The following is a 21515-nucleotide window of genomic DNA, read 5'->3' as shown; positions in this document are numbered from 1 at the left end:
GTCAGGCCGCCAAAGACGAAGGTCAATGGGCCGCCCTCGTCGTATTTATTCTGCACAAGTCTTGGGAGGTCCCAACACCTTGAGCTTTGACCCAGCCATTTCAGGTAATTAGTCGAATCAGTCTTCCCTGCTCAACGTCTTGGCTTCGAGTCTTGTACGAGATAAAAGCGGACAAGTTGAGGGCGCCACCTCAGAACAAGCGAAACGCAAGCACACCGTGTTGCTTGTCTTTGGCAGTCGACATGGTGTTGCATCCCTGTTGTGCGCCACAACCTCGTGTTGCATGGACTGGTCCCAGAAATATACCACTCCAGTCTGTCAGCTGTGGCTGTCGACGACCAATGCGAGTTGCAGGCTCCGCCAGCGGTACCTCCGAGTAGGCGAGTTTGTGCATTTGCAATGAGTGTGTAATGCTGCTGAATAACAACAAAGCGAGATCAGGTTGCACTGATATCAACACCACATGCCTAAACGCAGATGATTAAGAGAACACGCCATGTTGATGACGCTTATCGTATGTGCGATGTAGCACAGGTCGGCGAGGTGGCAAGCCCATTGGTGGAATTTTTGTCAGGACGGCGCGTTCGACGGTGACGACCAGCAGCTTGTGGCATATAGGTGATGACGACGATCGAAAGTCGGTGGCATGAGTAAGTTGTTACGCCTGAGTGTGATGTTGTTGTTCAGCGTTGCGAAGCTGGAGAAGGATAAAGGAAGGACACTTATCTCACGGGGCAATCAGACCCCTGATCCGTAACCTAAACAGACTAGCCTTGTGCATGTTGTTTTGATCTGTGAGACAAAATGTCGACTTCACTGTCGCGGACGATTTATTGATGCCGATGCTAGACACGATGCTTGGTGGCTGATGACTATGGGTGTTCGTTGCGTGAATCGCTATGATTGACTAAGACCTGGTCACAGAAGTCTGCCATGGTCAAGACGGTATGGACAGGATGCATGACGATTCGACACCGCAACACCTGCTTTATGATTTCCAAGAGAGATCCTTCCATAATCCAACTCTTCTCCTGGCTTGGCACCCGTGGGTCTCGAAGCATTACCTGGGTCGCCATCCTCGAAGTCTTGGTTTCGATCGAATTGGACAGCGCGCAAGAGTCAGTGCTTGGGAAGGTTTCTAGCAGAGTGAGCAAGACGCTGCAGTCTTCGAACGACGACAACAGTGCGCAGACCTTGACGGCAACAGACTTACGCGGGCAGATCATTCGATAATCAGCTATTCTCGCTATCACCATTGTCGAATTGATGCCTTTCTAATGACTCCAGGCGAAGCCTGCCAATCAAGATCATCCAGGCCATTTGCTGCTCTGGAGAGTCCGCGCACATTCAAGAGCACGCGGAAATCATAGCAGCACCCTCAGTCGTACGTTCCACGCTGTCACACTGGAGGTCAGCACAGAACGTCGGGATCTCATTCGTCTCTCGTCCAATTGAGCTCGCTCACCGAGCCCCTTACGACCATGCTGTATGTGGCGTCAACCGGAGAAAGCATGCTTTTGATGTGACCAAAGAGATACGTCTCGCAATCCGCGTGTCCTCGGCGAGACTTCCTTGCAGCTGACTGCGTCGGGTTCGAGATGTTAGGAAGGTGGCGTTGTCCATATGATCCTGAATACAACCTTGTGGAGGCAACGAGAATGCAACAAACGTCAGGTGGCGAGTATCATATTGATTACCCACCAATGAAGGTTTTGGCAAAGTCCTTGACAGACGGCAATTGCGGGCATATCTGCGGGCGACAGTATCCACACAACACGGTCTCCACTACACGCATAGCGGTTCAGCCATATTCGAGGCCATGTGTCCAAATCTGGGGAGTTGAGGCCTTGAGACCGCATCGAAGCTAGGAGTAGTCGACCTGATTATCATTATTCTCGTCGAGCAACGATGCCATGGAAAAGGGCTCTTCACGACACAGGTATTATCAGTGCCCCGTGTCCAATTCCGCACGATCCAACTCACGGGGAAATCGGCCATTCTATGTACTTGGAGACGGAGATCCCAGACTACAAGATGGACAAGCCGTAGACAATTTACGTTGAGGTGCAATGCTTCGAAGCTCTTGCGCCTTCCATTTGGTTGAATGTCTGGCCCATGTGCCCTGAGTGACAAGGCTTCCAGGGAACTCGACGAGTCCGACTCTGTAATAGAAATTCAAGGTCTGGGCCCAAATCCGTTCGGCCATCACTCTTGTCTGGACGCAAACCATTTCGCGCTGGCAGGTCAAGCGTCTCTCGGTCAAACACACAGAGAAATAATAGCCTGCTACTATGCCATTTGGCGGAAATGCGGGTTGTCAAGCCTTATGGAACAACCGCGTTGCTGGGTCATGTAGCTTGATTTCCAAAGCCTGCACTTCGTATCCATGTTGACTGGTTGCCGGACCAGCGAAGCTCTTTTGGCATCCTTAGGCAAACCACGAGTGGTGGAAGCAACTCTAGGCTCGTCGGCAGTATTGGTACCACAATCGCCAAGGCTTTTGCGGCATTGCAGCGCGATCAGCTGCCTCGTGGCGATAGGTCTTCCTGCTCACTGCGGCGTCTGCGGCATTTTCCTATACCGCAAGAAGCAAACATGAATCTACGAGCAGTCGGTAGTTTCCTCGCGATGAGGACGGTGTGAAGCAAGCAGGTTTGTGCGAACGCGCAGGTGGCAAGGAAAAAAAGAGGTCAGCGACTGACAGCGAGTAAGGAATCTCGCACAGGTCACCAGTTCCGAGATCGAAGTTCGACAGTGACGTGCCTGACAATCATGTTGATCGAAGGTTGGGGTGCATCCACGCATCCAAACAGAAAAGGAATCGGTGCATGTTTTCGATCCGCAGAGCAACAGCAGAAACGGCAAAGGCCTGAATAGGCAAGTTGGAAAAAGCTCGTCCGCAGATCCTTCGAACGATGCATGCCTGCGGACGAAGTGGAGCCTGACGTGGCCACCGGAGACGTGGCATGGTCGAAGACCGCACTGGTCATTTGAAATATATTGATTGGGTGGCAATAGACTGGACATGGTAATTTCGACAAGGGTATCGTTGGGGAGACGGATCCCACACCGTGAAAAAAAGCATGACCAACTCTGGGGATGGTAATTATTCAATGTACCCCATGGGGGAGGCGAGCACGCCATGCGTGCATAGGAAATCTGGTGTCGATCATGGCTGAAAAAGGGTTAAGGATATTGACGCTAATGCGAGCTTGTCGTGATGAGGCTGATGAGTGGAGGCGAGAGGCGAGAGTATGCCCAATGGCACTCGGCAGCGTTAGAGCCGGAGGAGTACTGTAGCACCGTTCGCCTGGCTGGTAAAGCCGAGAGGTCGAACACATGAAGGCCTGCATTGACTCGCGAGGTCTGATTGGAGTGTGGACGTCGCTGCAATACTACGTCCAGCTTGAGCCGAGTCAATGCAGGGCATCGATGATTGAAGTTCCCAGAAAACGGAGCTGGATCCAGCAGCAACACGCCAGGGCGGATGCATACCATGCTGTGAGTTTCAACTACGAAAGCTTCACAAAACAAGCGGCGCGCGGCTAACCAGGATTACATCACGAGGTTTGATGATACCAAGTCCAGCTGCCTTTCCGCCTCCTGCGAATGTATGATCCAACTAGATTGCTCGAGGTCATACCCCTATATGGTCAACGTTGGGACCAGTAAACTCCTCCAACAAGTTCAAGGACCAAGAAAACAATCTGTTCGCGAAGAGGTGGTCTGCGAGCCGCATGCATGCGATCACAGTGTTCGCACTGTCAATCGGGAAATGGCAATCGACCTGACCAATGGGACTACGTCTTGTTCTTGCTGAGTATCCCCTCTGACGGTAAATGCGGTTCTTCCGGGCGTTTTGCTCAGGGCAAGCCACCTACCAAACTCTTGGTGCCCCAGAGAACCTCCGCACATACGCGAGTGGCGTTTCTGCGTTTGCAAAACGTTCCCCCACGAGCTCCGCATGAACGAGCATGACCGCATTGCTGCCGATCCATTCTGAATACTATCTGGGGTACTTTCAGATTCGTGAGATGGGAACCCGATCTGGCACATGCCTAAATCGTTGCACGTCTTGTACACCCAGCATATTCAACCGGAATTGTTGGCTTCAGAATGGTGAAAAATCGTGGGAGGCGTTGCGGCGAGCGGAATAGTAACTGGACCGGCCCCTCAAAGGTCCTGGACGACTCCACCAAGAACAACCAGTTTGTAAGTAATATGAGAGGATTTGACCGCTAACAAGAACAAGCAAACGCCTTTGGCGCTGCCTACAGTTTAGCGGAGCGCCACGCAGTTACCCTTCCTTTTAGCATCGGGGATGATCTGAGTGGAGCGCTGGTGCAAAGTGCAGATCCCTCATCAAGACATCGGCATTCCAGGACACTAGAGGGTTAGGCCAGCTCCACAGGCGAGGCAGGACACTACTACGACGCTGCCTTGTACCGATTCAACGTTTGCCGCTCGATCACATTGCGGAGGAGGAGTGAGTTCAGCTCGTCTGTCTCTATGTAACATTTGGCCCTCTCCTAGCTTGTTTCTTTTGGCCTTGGAGGACATATATTGAGCTGCTCCTATCCTTCCGCGACCTCGTTTCCATCCAGCAACCACTTTCTCTATCCAAGCTCCTGGTCCATGTCTTCATCATGAAGTACTCAGCAGTTCTCTTGGGCTCGATGGCCCTTTCGGCCTCAGCCTTCCCGGCCGTCATGCAAATGTCGGACGCCATCCTCAAGGCTCGTAACTTGGAACAAGCCGCCGAGCTTCACAAGCGCGCTGAGGAGGAAAAGCGCCAGCTCCCAGACCCAACTGCCGCCCAGGCACTCAGCCAGGCTCGTGGCAACTGCGGTGTTATTCCCTGCACAGTCTTCGATGCCACCGAGCAGTACGTTTCCAACACTGGCGAGCACGCCTACGCCAGCCCAGCAGCAGATGAGATTCGAGGTTTGTATTTTATAATGCCCAGCACACGTTACCGCATCATTGACAACGATTAGGACCATGCCCCGGCCTCAATGCTGCCGCAAACCACGGCTACCTCAGCCGATCTGGTATTCTTACCATCGAGAACACCATTGAGGGTCTCGGTGCTGCCTACGGCATGAGCGTGGATCTTGCTGGGTTCCTTGCTGCCTACGGTATCATCTTCGACGGCGACCCAGTCGCTGGAACTTGGTCCATTGGTGGCCCGCTGCCAACCAACCAGATCACCAAGGGCCTTCTCGGCCAAGGTCAGGGGATCTCCTGGTCTCACAACCTGTACGAGGGAGACAGCTCGATCGCTCGCCCAGACGCCTACCTGAACAACGGTGACGCCCACTCCCTCGACGTTGATCGTTTCAGGGATGCCTACGCCGCTACCGATTCCCGCTACCCAGGCCGCTACACTCTGGACTCCTTCGCCCAGAACTTCGCCAAGAAGTCTGATGAGTCTGTCGCGACCAACCCATACTTCTTCGCCGCTCCTTTCTCGACCACTCTCGTGTCTCCAGCTGCGTACAACTTCGTCATCAACTTCATGAGCAACCACACCGCCGAGGAGCCCAATGGCTACTTTGATGGCGAGCAGTTCAAGACTTTCTTCGCCATCGAGGGTGACTCTCCAGCCGACTTCAAGTGGTTGCCCGGCCAGGAGAAGATCCCAGACAACTGGTACCGTCGTACCTCGACCAACCAGTACAACGCTGCCAACGTCTTCACCGACTTGATCCCATCATTCCTTGCCTACCCAAGCTCGTTCAAGCTCGGTGGTAATACCAACGGTTAGTTCTGATTCGTCTTCGAAGGCTTTTGTGCAATTTCTGACTGATATGCTGCAGGCGTCAACACCTACGCTGGTATTTCCCTTGCCGACTTCACTGGCGGTGCCTACAACTTGACCACCCTTCTTGATCCTAAGGGCACCCAGGGTGCTTGCTTCTTGGCCCAGGTTGCCCAGGCTGGCATCCCTGACTTCGCCAACTTGCCGCTCCAGCAGATCACCCCAGTCACCGACCTGATCAACAACTTCTTGACGCCAATTGCTGGCGACCTTAGCTGCCCAGAGGTTGGCGCCTTCGACCAAACTCTTTTTAACAAAGTACGCTATTTGCCGTTCTTTTGAGTCCTAGATCGATTGCTAACAAGTTTCCAGTACCCTGGCCACACCTACCGCCCAACCGGCCCAGACACCAACTACTAGACGGTTATTTGAGTCAACGGCCTCTGCAACTATGGAGAGAGGACTGATGGGAGGAATGTGACGTGCATCAGCGTGTGTTATGTCATGAGAGAACGATTTATACGATAATTACCCCAAGAGGTCAAAATACAGTTGTCAAGATATGTTCCTTGGTCCCTACCATCTACCACTGCCTTCCCACCACTGTTACTCCAATAGAAAAATCATGCTTTTTCTCTTCTTGCGCTCGTGCTTGAGTGTTGAGTGGAATGTTGGACTTGATAGGATCTTCTGAACATTCAATCAGCTGCCAAGACATAACACGTGACATGTCGACGCCTCGTCTGACCATCACTACTTGAGCCATAACTCGGCATGATTGACCGGTTAGTGTCTCGATGCATGCGATGAATACCTGGAATGAAAATAAGACGGGAAATCTCAAATTCCTCTGTAAAAATTGTCAATAATCGCTATCTTCATCAAAATCATTAGTTGAGCTACTAAGCATTAGCCATCGCACACCTTGCTTTCAAATGCTCCAGGTATCTACGTTGAGGGTGCTGTACGCTTGAAACTACGGGCGTTGAGCCCTCTGGACCTTGTCGCTGAGGTGTGAAAACAACGAACACATTCGGCTTTCGTCGTCTAACCTCCAAGTCGAGTAATGACCGCTGCAGGAGAGGTAAGTAGGACTGCTCCCAACTTCAAATTTAAGGGCGCTCTCCAGTCAGTGCCGCGAGCTCTTGTTCATCTCTGGCCTGCCGTAAAGAGCGTGGGATGTGCAACATTTACTAACTTTAGGCCTTTAGCTGCCGGTCGAACATCGACCATGATGGAAGCTGTAAAAGACGCTTTCTCCCAGCCATGGCGTCGAGCAATCGTTGTCTGCCAAATGCTACCTTCTTTCTGAGATTCGCATCCTCATTTTAGCATGAGCCGACCATGAATTCAGCTCGAGACAGTATCGAGCAATGTAATTTACAAATTCCTGTTCCGCTATACTTTTCAGACTTCGTAGTCAGTTGATTGTCCCGAATTCAAGGAGCGTACACTTTGGCTCCAACTCTATTGACAGAGGCATCGAGGAGTAGTGATTGTCTAGGTCGGTATGACTTCTCGCCCCTGCTCTCCATGTCGGTGACCTTCAAATCATCAACTCATCGTGCGCTACAACTTCAAGTCTTCTCAACATAGTGTCAGACGCCCCTGGTTCTCGACCTCCGTACGGCGGTGTGCTTCCACAACCGCTATTGACGCCCAGAACTAAGATGTAGACCACAAAGTCTACTGAATGTCCTGCAAGGAATGTCCCTCGGCGACTGTTACATCTTGCTGTCGAGTGACGCTACTTACTCGTTCAAATTATGAGTTACTAGTCTACGAGAAAAGGTATCGCTTCTCAGGAAGTAGGCAACATGGAAGTAATTTGCTTGTAGGGGATCTATACCAGACAAGCTATTTCTAGAAGCCTCTAACATGTATAAAAAGTCAGTAGGACCAGAATGGAAACTTTAGGGAGACCCGTAGAGAGCTGGTAACTGCAAGTAGAAGTTCAAAGGGATAGGAACAAATAAGCGTTTACGATCAAAGAGAATAATTATACGGAGCAGCTTCTTATTTCAAGAAGAACCTCGCCCTTGCAATCTTTCTCCCGTGTACATGTGCCAGACCCCGTGCATGTGCGTGGCGGTGCAGCACCACATGCATTGACTTCACAAGACGATGCTACACATGTGAAATAAGTTAAGCCCGGCTTTACTTGTGACGTGAGGTCAAGGAGCTGATTTTCTAATGCTTAACCGCAATTGATTCATATGTTCCGCTGTGCTTGCATTCGGCGCCTCCGCCACTGGCCACCCTGGCAATGTTGACCTCCCGAAGAGCAGGGACAGCAAGGTCCTTCTTTCCCGGATTATTTGCCCCTTCTGAACCTTCCCCCCTCGATTCCCCCCGATCCGACTTTTGATGCGCTCCAGCATCGACTAGCTCTTGGTAGGACTGCTTAGCCCGCTCTTGAATCTTCTCGGCGTCTTCGATGGATTTGTCTTTCACCACAAGACCTTGCTCCCTTGCCTTCCGCCGGATTTCCACCGCTGCATCTGCATGGCCGAGCCAATCCTTCGGCTCCATCTTCTCGCGCGTGTCTTGTGCGTATGCACTCGCTATCAAACATGTCAGTCGCAATGGATCCTGGCTTCAGGTCATTGAACTTACCCAACATCATGTGGCAGCGAGTGCGAATGATGACCGGTAAGTCGGCTTTGGTGAGCAGCCACAAGGCAAGGCGGTCGCACTCGTCGAACTCTTCGGCATCAAATTTCTCGCGGACCTGCTTAAACAAGGCGGCGTACAGCTTCGCAGTCTCGCTGATCTCTTTGTTCGGCATGGTGTTGTTGTTTGGATAATGCTGGGCCGATTGCGACGAATTTCGCAGATGAAAGACCGCGCGGGCAGGCATTATGGTCGCTCCTTCCTCATCTGGCAGCCGGAGTTAGCGTTTGATCCGTGCACTGCGCTAGTAGTCAACGCACGAGCTCAAATTTCGACTGCTTCACTTTTCCTCACCTCAGTATATCTAGCATCACCAAATGTCTGCGTCGGAATGAATTGTCTGACAACGAGGGCAAGCTGAATGCTGCTAGTTCAAGCTACCGGCGAAAGTGCAGACAGTGTATCGATTTAAAAGTGATATAGAACCTCCAGAGGTCATCATCAATGACGAGGATGCCTACGTAGCCGACAACTTCAATAAAGCCGCGCTTGACGAGACAACCGGCGATCTTCTCGAGGGAGTGCGTCGGGACAGAAACTTGTCCCAATCTGCAGAGATCGAGGCGAAGCTTCGACAATTCCGGATCGACTCTCGAGCAGCCGGGTGCCCAATGAGCTTCCTACAGACGAGGATTGACAGCATGCTCGATCCTAGGGTACCTAGTGAGCAGAAGACATACAACGCCGAGATGTGCAAGCAGAAGACGAAGACTCCTTTGCCCAAGTTGCGGGAGGCAGGCAGTGTTCCACACAGCGCAGCATGAAGTATTGTAAGTTGCAACCCAAAGAGCCCAAGTCCAATGTCAATGTAATCCCGAGCAATCATGCCGACATCTGCATTGACGAAGGCATTGTACTCCAGATAGTCCAGTGTCTAGAGAACTTTTACAACAGCTGTGGAGACATATCTCATGCGCCTCTTGAAAATGCCAGAGCATTCCACGCCCTGGTCGAAGTGACCGTAGTGGTACGGATTGAGCCTCGGGAGCTGTCCATCAAGGTACCAAGCTGGGTGATCAGTGCTGGTCGGACTGTAACGATCCCGTACTTCAACGAGATTTCCAGCGACCTTGAGACCTACTCCTGGGCTACCAAGACTGGGTACGACGTAGTGCGTGATGGTCCCACGTTTCCGGATTCTGCAGACCTGTACAATGCCGACGCTGCTACGACGGCCATTCGTACCTACCTCAGGAAGGATGATGAGAACGAGTGAGCGACGCAAATCCCAGGTGGCGTTTTCCATTGATCAACTGTGGCCCAGGAGATGACGCGGGACGATTATAGCAGCCCCCGAGAACTTCGGTTCATCCCCAACAATCAGCTACTGACCACGCCGACAGCTGCCAGCATTGCATTTTGCTTCCACTACAAGTCGCGGAGATACCATTCCCTTGTTGTGGAACACCCTCTTTGAAATCGGAACGGATCATCATCCAAGCCTGACTGGAGGAGTCGCCTCGAGCCGAAGGTGGATTCTCGCTGGACCGAGGCCGTATATCATTGAGCTCCAAAGTTCACTGGTGCCAGCGATCTCCATTCGAGGCCGTACTACTATGCCGTCTTTTGTCCTATTGGAGAGAGCGTCCGAGAAAAGTTTTTGGGGATCGTTGTTGCGGGATAAAAGCTGGCGCGGCTTCCGCGCTCCTTTCTCTAAGCAAAGAAATCACTCACGCAGGTCACGCAGGAACAGGTCAGGCAGTGGGCTTCGAAAGGGGACCCATACTTTCTCAAGGATGAGCGCATACTGTGGTAATACGACATGGACGACTGGAATACACTCTACACTTTCGTGTGGGCGTCGCCGACCCGTGTGGAGATGGCATGCAATCGCTACAGGGACGCAGTCGACATCTCAAAGAGCCTCCTATCCGAACTCCCGACTCAGCTATTCATGTTTGGTGACGGCCGAGAATTCATAAGTCTTCGGGCCTCTTCAATTATCAACCATTCGCTGATGATCTCGATTAGCCACGACAACCATGGCCAAAAGATGTGCGCTGAGTACAAAGGGGACGTGAGGGCTCTCTTCGTCGAGAAGCGCGAGAGCAACATCCTCATCGAGACGAACTTCTCCAACATGTTCAAGTTCTGCTACAACGAGGATGGGGACGCTAGTCACCAGAAGTGCACTGAGCAGGCGTGGTGCCCAAGAAGCTCTTCGACCCCTCCTAGTATCATTTGAGGCAGCAGCAGTCTTTTCAGACTCGTGTGGAATATCAAGAGGGTTGGCTGAAGGTATTTTGGCATCGGCAGGCATCATCGTAGAAGCCAGGCGATCGATTTCCTGGTCAATGTCCCCGTGCCAGACATTCTCATAGCCGTGTTCGTCGTCGTCGTTGAAGTCGGCAGCGACATAATCTATTCCAGCCTCGTTCGGCTCCTCATCTTCATCGTCACTGAAGCCGTTCCACTCCTCATACTCTTCAGAATCGTCGCCAGCAGAGTCCTCGTCACCGGACGAGAACATGTCCTGAGTTTCCCCGAATGTATCGTGTACGGCCTGATGGCATTCCGTGTCTGGTGTACCGGACAGCTCGGCTTCTTGCTCATCCTCGACCGATGTCCGTAGCTCATGAAGTCGACTGAGTCTGGCCTGGTCGTCAACATGCTCTTGCTTCTCCTGAGCTAATCTAGCATCGCGTTCTGCCTGCTTTGCACGTCGCTCTTCTTCTCGTTGCTCCTTCTTAGCTCGGGCCCAAAAGCTCTTCAGCGATACCATGGCAGTAGCTATTCGTTCCGGATTGACCTTTGTATGGTCGAGCCCATTCGACGATGAGATTGTAGACCATTTCAAATGCATTGCTAGCCGCGACGCTATTCTCGGCAATGCCGTAGAACGTAATAAAAAAGCCCATACCAGTTTTGGTGGTGTACGAATCGCAGCCAAAGAAGGCTTCCATTGCCAGGCAAAGGACGGGGATGTAGTCGTTGTGAAGGACTTTCTTCGACAGGTCGCCGTCACGGCGCTCAATGGCAACAGTGCTGCTTCCCGCGTAGTTTCTCTAAGCCTCTGGCGTTTCGTGAGCAAGCACTTCAGCAGTCGTCACATTGTACGTCGTCATCAGCTTGGAAGCCATGAACAGCGCAGCTTTGACCTCGGCCTCTGGGGTCTCGGGGTGGTTCGCACGAGCGAGGCACTTCTTCATGCGTACGAGAATGTTCTCATCGAGATCTTCAGTAGACCCGTGGACCCGGACCGAGTAGGAGTCGGCAGTCTCGATGACTCTGGCCTTGTAGAGTGGCGGAGCACGCCTTGGTTTTGCCCTGGAGCGTTTTGGACTGGTCAGATCGTTGAGGTCACTGTCGTCGTCTGACGAACGCTTGTTCTTTGCCACTGGCAAGAGACTGTCAAGTGCAGTCATGTCGCAAGACAAGCAATCCGAATCAAGCAGCGGCAGTGGAGATGCGAGGCAGGCAGGTATACGGAGATGAAAGAAGCAAAGAGGGGCTGGAGAGAGGAAAGGAGAACGCTGGGATGGCGTCGTTTGTCTGTGAGGTGAGGCTGTGGGGCACAGGCAGCATTGGAGGCACAGACACCATGCCGCAATGCTGCTGCATTGCCAGGGGTGTCGATGAATCAGACTGCTGTCAAGTTATGCGTTTCTTATCACCAACCCAGCACGGTCGTTACGCGCGACACGAGGTGTCCGCGCGAACACGTGCTGGTACTTCCATCTCATCTCGGACCGTTGAGCCTCACACGCACACAGATTCCGGCGTTCGATGAGCATGTTAAGGAAGAGATGAAGTTGGAGTTGCGATAGCCTAGCCTTGCTACTCAGGGTTAGCGCTCGGCCAAAACTTAGTCAGCGAAATATCGGCGTGAGATCTCTAACGTCGTCGGATCTCCTCCTTTCCTTCGTAAACAATTTCCCTGTCATCATCAGCTTTGCATCCGTCGAGAGGATGCTGCAGTTGCTCAGTCCCTATAGTTGGCCACTGTGGTCAGATTCACGATGCCGAGTGCCTGCAGGCCAAAGCCCTTCATGTACCAATACTCGAGGCCTCGCGAAATCGCGAGAGCAACGACGGTAGGTTTCGCTGGCGTGTCTCGATCTATCTCATCTCAAAATCATCTCTACCTCTCTCCATCGTACTCAGAGTCACGACCGTTCAAAACATCTCATTCCCAATGGACACCAAAGACACCGCTCAGCATGTCGAGAACGGCAACGAGAAAGACGCCCCAGACCGCTACAATGCATCCGCACACGATATGTCTGAAATGGAGCGATTCGGGAACCGAGACGCCTTCGTCGAAGTCTCAACGCTGTCACAGTGGCCTTCTTCATGATTATTGCGATGTCTTCTTGGGCGTATGTTCTCAATGGGGCTTCCATCGGTCTCTCAGCGGCTGGAACGGGCGGCACTATCACGATTTACATCTGCTGTGCGGTGTCGTACACGTCGATCGTGTTGTCCATGGCGGAGCTTTCGAGCATGATCCCGTTGGCTGGAGGGCCTTATCATTGGGTTTCTGTCCTGGCTACAACGAGGTATCATAATACTCAATCGCCACAAATGTCAGAGCAACTTACCATGGCGACAGATGGCGTCGCATCCTGAGCTACACTGCGGGCTGGCTATTGACACTATCATGGTCATGCGGAGTCGCTTCGGGAATGTTCATTTTGGCCTCCATGATCAGAACGACAGCAATGATAGGAGACCTGGATCAAGTCTCACAACCGTGGCAGGTATACCTCATTACACTTGCGGGCATCACAGCATGCACAGCATTGAACAACATCGGCGTTCGATTTCTGCCAGCACTTGAAGTCACCGCTGCTATCGTCTTTGGTGTCGGCTTGATCGTGACAATTGTCGTCTACGCTGCTATGGGCTCGAAGAACGATGCTACTACTGTCTTCAACACGTTTGAAGATGGAGGAGGCTGGGGCAATACTGGCTTCGCTGTTCTCACCGGACATCCATTTGCGCTATATTGTCTGTTTGGCAACGACGGTGCCGCACATATGGCTGAGGTATGCGATTCTCGCCACTCGGTCGTATATCTTTCTCACATTTCTCAGGAAACACGAGACGCCTCACTCAACGCTCCAAGAGGAATGCTCTGGTCATATGTTTTTGGTGCGACCTCAGGCTTGGGAATGCTCATTCTGTTCTGTTATTGCTACACCGAAGAAGCAGCTATAACCAGCGAGACCTACGGCTACGCTTTCATTGGCGTCAATTTAGTCGTTACTGGGTCTATATCTGGTGCCAAGGGCTTGACCTCTATTGTCATCATCTTGACATTACTCAGCATAAACAACTTCGTGGCAGCTTCTAGCCGTCAATTGATGGCATTTGCAAGAGATGGCGGTGTCCCTTTCGGTCGATGGGTGAGTACCTCTTCGGAGACAACGGAGTGAAGCTGACCACCCTTGTGTAGGTGTCACGAATCCCTCCTGGTCTCAAATACCCCATCAATGCTGTCTTCGTGGTCGCTATATTCTCAGCACTGCTCAATCTCATCACGCTAGGCAGCACAGTCGCATTCCAGGCAATCGTCAGTCTGACGATCATCGCCTTCATCGGGACGTAAGTGCCATTCCCACCATGCTTCTCCGCCTATTCTGACACCCAAGCAAAGATACGAACTGGCCATATATGTTCTCCTATGGCGCCGCCTCAACGGCTCCCTGCCTCCGGCACGCTGGTCGTTGGGGCGACTTGGGCTACCCATCAATATCTTCGCTGCGTTGTACGGCCTACTTATTTTGGCTTTCATTGCAGTACCACCTACCCCTGAATTCGATGCAGCGACGTTCAATTGGGCATCTGTGATTTTCGTTGGCCTTATGCTGCTAGCAGTCCTGTTCTACCTTGTAGGAGGACGAAAGAGCTTCGAGGGCCCTGCTCTGAAGCCTTTGGATCTAGACAACGACAAGACGTAGATTGCGTTACACTCCTACTCGGCCCTTACTGCCAGGCACTATCTGAAGACCAAAAAAACCATCATTGAGTTGTCTCACCGGTCCGGCATGCCGACACCAAAGCCAGCTGCCTGTTTAATACTAGTGCTCGCTTTCGCGTTCAAAAGACCTAAGATATTGCTCGGGGACGCCTTTGCTCGCTGGTCGTCTAGCATGCGATTCCAACATGAGCGGTGAAACGGTATCGCAGTGGTACAACGACCACGTCGAGCTCGAAGATAAACGTTTGATTTTGGGCAGATTGGAGTATGAAGTGACGCTTCACTACATCCGAGAAGCAATTGACTGCATACAGCGTCAAGAGGGACATACCAACCCATTGAAAATCGCAGACATTGGCTGTGGCACCGGAGTATACGGTAGGTCGTCTCACAGCCTGAAGCCAAAGCGGATCCAACGCCTGATCATCTCGTGCTAGCCATCCCTCTCGTCCGCGCCGGCCACCACCTCTCCATCAGCGACATCTCCCCTTCCTCAGTACACCTCGCCCACCAAAAAGCCCGCGCCGCTGGCCTGCGTTTCACAACAACCTTCAGCCTCGATGCCCGCTGCCTCCGCTACCACGCAGAGATCTACAAGCCCGCCCACTACGACATCGTCCTCCTCCTCGGCCCCGTCTACCACATCCTGTCGGGGCCCGACCGCTCCGACGTCCTCTTGGCAGGTTTAGAAACCGTTAAGCCCGGTGGATTCATGCTCGCGGCGTTTGTGACGAAGAATGCGCATTTGCGGGATGTCGCCACGAGAGACCCCGAACGTTTGCATACGGAGTGGGGGTTCTATGAGGGGTATTTGCGGGATGGGAGGTATGCGAGGGGAGGGAAAGCGCCGATGTGGCATGGGACGATTGGGGAGATACGGGGGTTGATTGAGGGATTGCAGAGGGCGGGTGGGGAGAAGGGGGTTGAGAGTGAGGTCTTGAAGTTGGTGTCTTGTGAGGGGTTCTTGGGGTTTGGGCATGCGTCGCATTTGGCGTCGTTGGGTGAGGAGGCCTTTGAGAGGTGGCTTGGGGTTGTGTTGGAGAGTGCTGCGGATGACACTACGCTTGGGGCTGCGGATCATGTTCTTGCTGTTATTCGGAGAACGAAGTAGCTTTGAAGGACGTTGCCAGGTGCCGAGTGCACCATGAAACCCTCAACGGTGCCCATCATTTGAATCAGAGGCCCTCAGTATCCGCAACCTTAAACACGTACTTCACCGCACTAGCCGTCCCATCCTTCAACTTCCCCAAAGCACTCTCAATCCCACCCAGTCCTCCCGGAACAATCTCCTGCGGCTGAGGCTTGAACCAACCCTCTTCCAAGCCCCTGGTGATGTACCGAGAGTACACGAATCCCAAATCTTTCTTACTGCCATGCACATCGCCAACTCGCGTGATGCTCTTCTGCACGCTCTCTGGAATCCCCGGATACTCTTTGCCTGGCAGGACGAGCGTGATCTTGCCCTTTGGCTCCAGCACCTTGCAGATATTCTCGTACGATCCCTTCTCCGACACAGCGTCGTATGCATATTCCAGCTTTTGTCCTTTGAGCGCATCGCGGATGCCTTGCGAGACGGCCTCGTTGCCGGCGCGGTAGTCGACGATGGTGTCGCCCTTAGAGCGATCGATGAATGTTTCGACGTGCTTTTGGGCGCGGCCGGCGACGCAGATGAGTGGGTAGATGTTTGCTCGGGTTGCGAGTTGAAGGACGTAGGAGCCTACGGCTGAGGAGGCACCGTAGACTACGAGAGGGATTGGATGGGCTGCTGGAGACCAGGGTTGCGGCAAGTTGAGGGTATCATCCCCAAACAGGCCCACGGCGGCAGTCAGAGCAGCCAGAGGGATAGCGGCACCAGCTGTGACAAGTCAATATATGGAGCCTGACCACAATCTGTATAACCCACCCTCAAAACTGATGTCCTTCGGCAAGAAGAACGTTGTGTGCTCCCATGACAAGCCATATTCCGCATAACTCCCACCAGGCTTGAGCATCTCATGGAACGCTGCCACTCGGTCTCCCTTCCTGAATTCTGTGACTCCTTCTCCTACTTCGTGGACAACACCGCTGATATCATCGCCCTGGTTCGTCGGTGGGGTATCTGGCATCCATTCTGCGACTTTCCTGCAGGCGGTGTCAGTAACAGTGAAGATAGCTCTATTATGCGCGCTCCCTTACCAGTCCTTGGGATTGCTGCCACTGTATTCGATCTTGGTAACGACCTGGCGTGGACCCGCCTTGGGAATTGGCGAGTCCTTGATGGTGACCTTCGGGCCCACTGAGACAACCGCTTCTTTCATTTTTTCCGGCAGTCAATAGTACAGAATAGGTACGAGACAGATTCGAGCAAGATCGTGAGATTTAAGAAAGATCAAGAGAGCTGACAAATGTACTTGACCTCTAGCAGACCACTCCAGTTATGATGCCGGGCTGACAGTTATGAATTGACTCGCCCCAAACAACACCAGGGGTGGTACTTGATGGATGATGCCATTGAGTGGAGTTTGGGAACGGCGACCTCGCGGATTGGACTCCGCTCCGATTTCCACGTGGTGTCTCGCATCGTCTCGCATCGTTAGTCATTGAGATGGGCAGGAGATAGGGGCGTTGGGAGGCACGTACTCGTGTTTTTGCGTAGACTTCACTTCTCCCTACATCACGCCCGTACGAAGTCGATGCTAAGGCCGCGTTTGTGCAGCCGGACGAGAGGCATTACGCCAAGGAGCAACGTCGCTGAGAGTGCCGGTCCTCCCGGATTTCATCTTGAGATTGTATGGGCGCTTATTCAAGGACTCACCAAGTGTCGAATGATGGACGAACAACAACGATAAGAAGGATTCCATGAAGTGTCTCTCTACACCAATGTCGACTTGCAACACAACGCCAGAGCAAAATGGATCGGCACACGAACAGCAAACCACCCCTCCACTCCAACCGTGACCTGACCTGACCTGACCCATGGCGAGAGCGAAGCTTCCTATGCCTGCACGACAGAGGCGTTCGGTGGGCTTCTGGCCAAGTGATGCTTAGATCGGTTGCTCAACCGACAGTACCAAGGCCCTGTTCGACTTCTTCTATTCGGCGTCTACTTGTTATCTATCAGTTCGGTAGCAGAGGATGTGTTGCCATGCTGCGCGCTCTCTCAAGTGTGGGTGCACATGTTCATCTCGCGAGACTGAACACGAGGAGGATCGTACTAGAGTACTTGGATGGCTTGGCCACGATACAGAAGGTCGAGCAATGATGGAAGCGGCACAACGTATCTGCCACTCGCCATGCTGCCGGAGAGAAGTCTTCCAACAAGCTCATTGCCCGACTTGGACCTGTACCAAGCACGCTGCTGTGCCGCCAAAGAGAATGGGCAGCTGATTGATCCAGTGGCGTGGACTGGCGTACCAAGCAAAGGATCGTTCTTTCTATCGTTCTGGAAGGTCGTTGTACAAGGGCTGCGGCGTGCAGGACCCTCGCGTCCATGTGCTCTCCATGTGAACGAGCAAACTCGCGGCTCGTTCGCCAGACCCCAGATGCTCGGAAGGGAGGCAGGGTGCATTGGCGCGGCAGCTTGGCCGCCAATTTCACGCCAAGGAAGCTGGCTCCCGCAGTCAGCGTCTTTCAATCCACTTCACTTCTATCATGATTGATATGATCGCAATCCTCGCGAGCGGCAGAACGAAGCCTTGAACCGCGAACATGCGTGTTGCGCGCCTGAAATGACAAGCATCGCCGTGTCAAAGCCCGCGGCGAAGCGAAAGGTCGAGTACCGCCAAGGGTTCTAGCGTGCTGGGCAGTCCTCTATCAGTGATCTTATTCTTCTCCAGGCGCTGGGCGTCCCTGTCGCCATTGACCGTGGCGGCTTGGAAAGGCGTCTGCTATCAGTGAATGCTTGTCGACCTTCCTGTCGTGGTTTGCCCTCCGGCTTGGCCAGCGACGGGCGGCGGACGACATGCTACGGTAGCATGCTATTTGGTCGTGGTGGATGTACGAGGTGAATCCTGACAACCTCATATCCCTCCTGCGACCAATCCCGACCGAGGCGATAAGATCGCGTGCGTGCGAACCGCTTCCACTATCAAAGTCGCGCCAAGAGCCTCCTCAATCCTCGTCGGTGATCCCGCGCAATATTCACCATGTAGCACCACATGCAAGTCGTGCCACGAGAAAGTATAACTACCACCATCCCCTCCATGTGATCAGCGCCTCTCTCCAGCGGTCTTTGTCCCATCAATCTTGTGCGCGTCCTCGACCGCCACATACAGACCCGTCCATCTGACTCTTTCAGACATTGCTGTCTACAAACATGTCGAACCCATTGGACCAAGACCTCGGGGTCATGGCGGAAGCTCGCCGACCCAGTGTGGTTGTTGATGAGAAGACCGGCTTTCACGGAGAGGACCGAGAGCTCTCGACCTCAACCGGCGGCCGCTACGAGAATGAGCCGACTATGGAAGAGATGAAGACGCTGCGCCGAGTGTCTGGCAAGATCCCATGGCAGGCAATGACCATCACATTCGTGGAGTTCTGCGAGCGATTCAGCTACTACGGAACGACCGCCGTCTTCGTCAACTTCCTCCAGCAGCCGCGTCCGTTCGGATCTCGTACAGGCAACATCCAGCCAAACCAGGCTTGTTACGATGCCATTGGCGAGGATAACTGCCTGCAAGCTGGTGGACTCGGCCAGGGTCAGCAAGCTTCCACTGGTCTTACTGTAAGCAGTTCTAACCCCAGACGTACGTTCACGGAACTGACAGTCTATGCAGACCTTCAACCAATTCTGGGCCTACGTGATGCCTCTTGTCGGAGGGTACATCGCCGATACCTACCTTGGACGATACCTGACTATCCAACTCTCGATCATTGCCGCCATCGTCGGCCACACCATCCTCATCGTCTCCTCGATCCCCAGCGTCATGGACAACCCCGAGAGCGCTCTTGGTTGCTTCGCTGTTGGCCTGGTCATCATGGGTATTGGTACTGGTGGTTTCAAGTCGAACATCTCGCCTCTCCTCGCGGAACAAATCCCACAGACCCGACCAGTTGTCATCACCCTCAAATCCGGCGAGCGTGTGATCCGCGATCCTCAAGTCACATACTCTCGCGTCTTCCTCTACTTCTACCTGATGATCAACTTGGGCTCCCTCTCCGGCAGCATTGGTATGGTCTATGCAGAGCGAGACATTGGTTTCTGGCTGGCATATGCTCTGCCAACATTCTTGTTCTTCCTCGCCCCAGTGGTCTTGATCGGCTGCAAGAGATTCTACAAGTTGGCACCTCCAACCGAGTCCGTGCTTTCCAAGTCCTTCAAGCTGTTGAGTCTTGCCAGCAAGGGATGTTGGACATTGAACCCTGTCTCGACTTACCGCAACTTTCAGGTGAGCATTTCCATCCATAACACAGCTAACGATTGAAGCTGACAACATTTCAACAGCGTGCCGACTTCTGGGATCGTGTCAAGCCTAGCGCTCTCGGCGACAGCGCACCCACATGGCTGCAAGGCGTCGACGACGTCTGGGTCGACCAAGTCGCACGAGGATTCAACGCCTGCAAGGTCTTCACCTGGTTGCCACTGTACTGGCTCGCCTACAACCAAATGGTCAACAACTTGACCTCTCAATCTGCCACCATGGAGCTCAACGGCGTCCCCAACGATCTCATCAACAACCTCAACCCCGTCACGCTGGTCATCTTCATCCCCATTTTCGACTTCTTCGTCTACCCAACCATCCGCAAACTCGGCTTCCACTTTACCCCGATCAAGCGCATCACATGGGGCTTCTTCGTCGCTTCCGCCGCTATGATCAGCAGCACCGTCATCCAGTACTACATCTACAAGGAGGCTCCTTGCCCGGACAACCTCCTCAGCGACCCGGATGAGGGCTGCCAGGCCCCCATCAACGTCTGGGTCCAAGCCGTGCCATACTGCCTGATCGGTTTCTCCGAGATCTTCGCCTCGATCACAGGATTGGAGTACGCCTTCAGCAAGGCTCCCGAGAACATGCGCGGCCTGGTCATGGGTGTCAACCTCGTGCAGAACGCTTTCTCCGCTGCCATTGGACAGGCGCTCGTGCCGCTGGCCAAGGACCCTCTCTTGACTTGGAACTACACGACTGTGTCTATCCTGGCGTTCATCGGTGGTGTTGGCTTCTGGTGGACGTGGAAGGATCTGGATGCTAGGGAGGATGAGCTGAACTTGATTGAGGAGAGCAAGTACAAGGGGCGAGTTAAGGCGAGGGATGTGGAGAGTCCTGAGGATTTGAGTGAGAAGTGATTCAAGGTAGATGACCATAACTCTACGATGCTCTTATGAAGGGCTTTTGCCACTTACCTCGCGGCCATTGCGTCGATGTGATGTCCGTCAAGTATCGATGTCTGTTGTCGCTGGACCAAAACCAAGCCTCGCGGTGTGGGATGCACGGGCATGCATTCAACTCTTCCTAGTCAACGCGATCAGTCATTGACTGTATTTCGTAATTGGATCATCCAAATTAGGAACAACTCCTTTATGGAGTCCACAAGGACGCGAGGACCTAGAAGATGGTCAGATGCGAAGACTTTTGGCGAAAGCTAAATCGGTGTCAGCCTTACACCATTGAGAAATTATCACCTCTCACAGTGACTGATCACTCTTCTGTAAAAGCATATATGATCATTCGATATCCATTTTCTTCGCAAAAATTTCGAGAACACGATGCGAACCATCCGCAGAGGAGTCGGGTCTTGTCTTGCACCTTGTGAGGATCAATGATCTCAAACACGGCCAAGATGCGCAAACATCAATCTTGGACGATTGCCAGGTCAAAAAGACACGCTAGAACGACCTGAAGAAGCCAAACATGAACTCCTCGCTCGCGGGATCGAACCGCGGGCCTCAAGATCAACAGATATGGCTATTACAGTCTTGCGCTCTTCCAGCTGAGCTAAGCGAGGTGTGCGCAATCATGTGATTGGGTGCCAAGTTTATCAAATTGAATATGACTGCTAAATTTTTGGTGCCAAGCGGATTGGAGGTTCCTGATCCTTCCACAAACAATCCGATCAATTGCAGTATTGGTGTCTTATTTCCAAAGTATATATCGGCTTACACATTCCTGCTGCTGTCATGTGTTTATCATTAGAATCAGGAGTGATCTCTGGCTTTGCTCGCAGGAATCCAGTCGATGCTGG

At 52.8% G+C, this 21515-nt stretch overlaps 9 protein-coding genes and 1 non-coding gene across 10 annotated transcripts; 5 read left to right on the top strand and 5 right to left on the bottom strand.

Moving 5' to 3' along the window:
* Positions 1 to 4646: 4646 nt before the first annotated feature.
* On the top strand, positions 4647 to 6181 carry M409DRAFT_15744 (uncharacterized protein; the record flags this gene model as incomplete). The annotated part of the gene is made up of 4 exons (XM_033803324.1): positions 4647 to 4944; positions 4998 to 5762; positions 5820 to 6079; positions 6134 to 6181. 4 exons carry the CDS (start codon positions 4647 to 4649, stop codon positions 6179 to 6181), a joined length of 1371 nt encoding a protein of 456 aa, XP_033674351.1.
* Positions 6182 to 7951: 1770 nt separating this feature from the next.
* M409DRAFT_48435 (uncharacterized protein) lies at positions 7952 to 8621 on the bottom strand (the record flags this gene model as incomplete). The annotated part of the gene is made up of 2 exons (XM_033810942.1): positions 7952 to 8325; positions 8378 to 8621. 2 exons carry the CDS (start codon positions 8619 to 8621, stop codon positions 7952 to 7954), a joined length of 618 nt encoding a protein of 205 aa, XP_033674350.1.
* Positions 8622 to 9194: 573 nt separating this feature from the next.
* M409DRAFT_15742 (uncharacterized protein) lies at positions 9195 to 9650 on the top strand (the record flags this gene model as incomplete). The annotated part of the gene is made up of 1 exon (XM_033803323.1): positions 9195 to 9650. The coding sequence occupies one exon, from the start codon at positions 9195 to 9197 to the stop codon at positions 9648 to 9650; it is 456 nt and encodes a 151-aa protein (XP_033674349.1).
* A 720-nt stretch (positions 9651 to 10370) lies between these two features.
* Positions 10371 to 11156, bottom strand: M409DRAFT_15741 (uncharacterized protein; the record flags this gene model as incomplete). The annotated part of the gene is made up of 1 exon (XM_033803322.1): positions 10371 to 11156. One exon carries the CDS (start codon positions 11154 to 11156, stop codon positions 10371 to 10373), a length of 786 nt encoding a protein of 261 aa, XP_033674348.1.
* Positions 11157 to 11439: 283 nt separating this feature from the next.
* M409DRAFT_15740 (uncharacterized protein) lies at positions 11440 to 11799 on the bottom strand (the record flags this gene model as incomplete). The annotated part of the gene is made up of 1 exon (XM_033803321.1): positions 11440 to 11799. One exon carries the CDS (start codon positions 11797 to 11799, stop codon positions 11440 to 11442), a length of 360 nt encoding a protein of 119 aa, XP_033674347.1.
* Positions 11800 to 12727: 928 nt separating this feature from the next.
* M409DRAFT_48433 (uncharacterized protein) lies at positions 12728 to 14337 on the top strand (the record flags this gene model as incomplete). Its single annotated transcript, XM_033810941.1, has 4 exons — positions 12728 to 12933; positions 12987 to 13782; positions 13833 to 13981; positions 14034 to 14337. The coding sequence occupies 4 exons, from the start codon at positions 12728 to 12730 to the stop codon at positions 14335 to 14337; spliced, it is 1455 nt and encodes a 484-aa protein (XP_033674346.1).
* Positions 14338 to 14542: 205 nt separating this feature from the next.
* On the top strand, positions 14543 to 15468 carry M409DRAFT_15738 (uncharacterized protein; the record flags this gene model as incomplete). The annotated part of the gene is made up of 2 exons (XM_033803320.1): positions 14543 to 14735; positions 14795 to 15468. 2 exons carry the CDS (start codon positions 14543 to 14545, stop codon positions 15466 to 15468), a joined length of 867 nt encoding a protein of 288 aa, XP_033674345.1.
* Positions 15469 to 15532: 64 nt separating this feature from the next.
* Positions 15533 to 16654, bottom strand: M409DRAFT_15737 (uncharacterized protein; the record flags this gene model as incomplete). Its single annotated transcript, XM_033803319.1, has 3 exons — positions 15533 to 16212; positions 16261 to 16478; positions 16533 to 16654. The coding sequence occupies 3 exons, from the start codon at positions 16652 to 16654 to the stop codon at positions 15533 to 15535; spliced, it is 1020 nt and encodes a 339-aa protein (XP_033674344.1).
* Positions 16655 to 18651: 1997 nt separating this feature from the next.
* Positions 18652 to 20619, top strand: M409DRAFT_48431 (uncharacterized protein; the record flags this gene model as incomplete). Its single annotated transcript, XM_033810940.1, has 3 exons — positions 18652 to 19059; positions 19112 to 19723; positions 19780 to 20619. The coding sequence occupies 3 exons, from the start codon at positions 18652 to 18654 to the stop codon at positions 20617 to 20619; spliced, it is 1860 nt and encodes a 619-aa protein (XP_033674343.1).
* A 571-nt stretch (positions 20620 to 21190) lies between these two features.
* On the bottom strand, positions 21191 to 21278 carry M409DRAFT_t1. The gene has a single exon. It is a non-coding gene; the product is annotated as a tRNA-Tyr (tRNA).
* Between the last annotated feature and the right edge of the window lie 237 nt (positions 21279 to 21515).

Source organism: Zasmidium cellare (genome assembly GCF_010093935.1).
Source record: "Zasmidium cellare ATCC 36951 unplaced genomic scaffold M409scaffold_1, whole genome shotgun sequence".
NCBI lineage: Eukaryota > Fungi > Ascomycota > Dothideomycetes > Mycosphaerellales > Mycosphaerellaceae > Zasmidium > Zasmidium cellare.
This window is presented reverse-complemented; position numbering and strand designations above follow the sequence as displayed.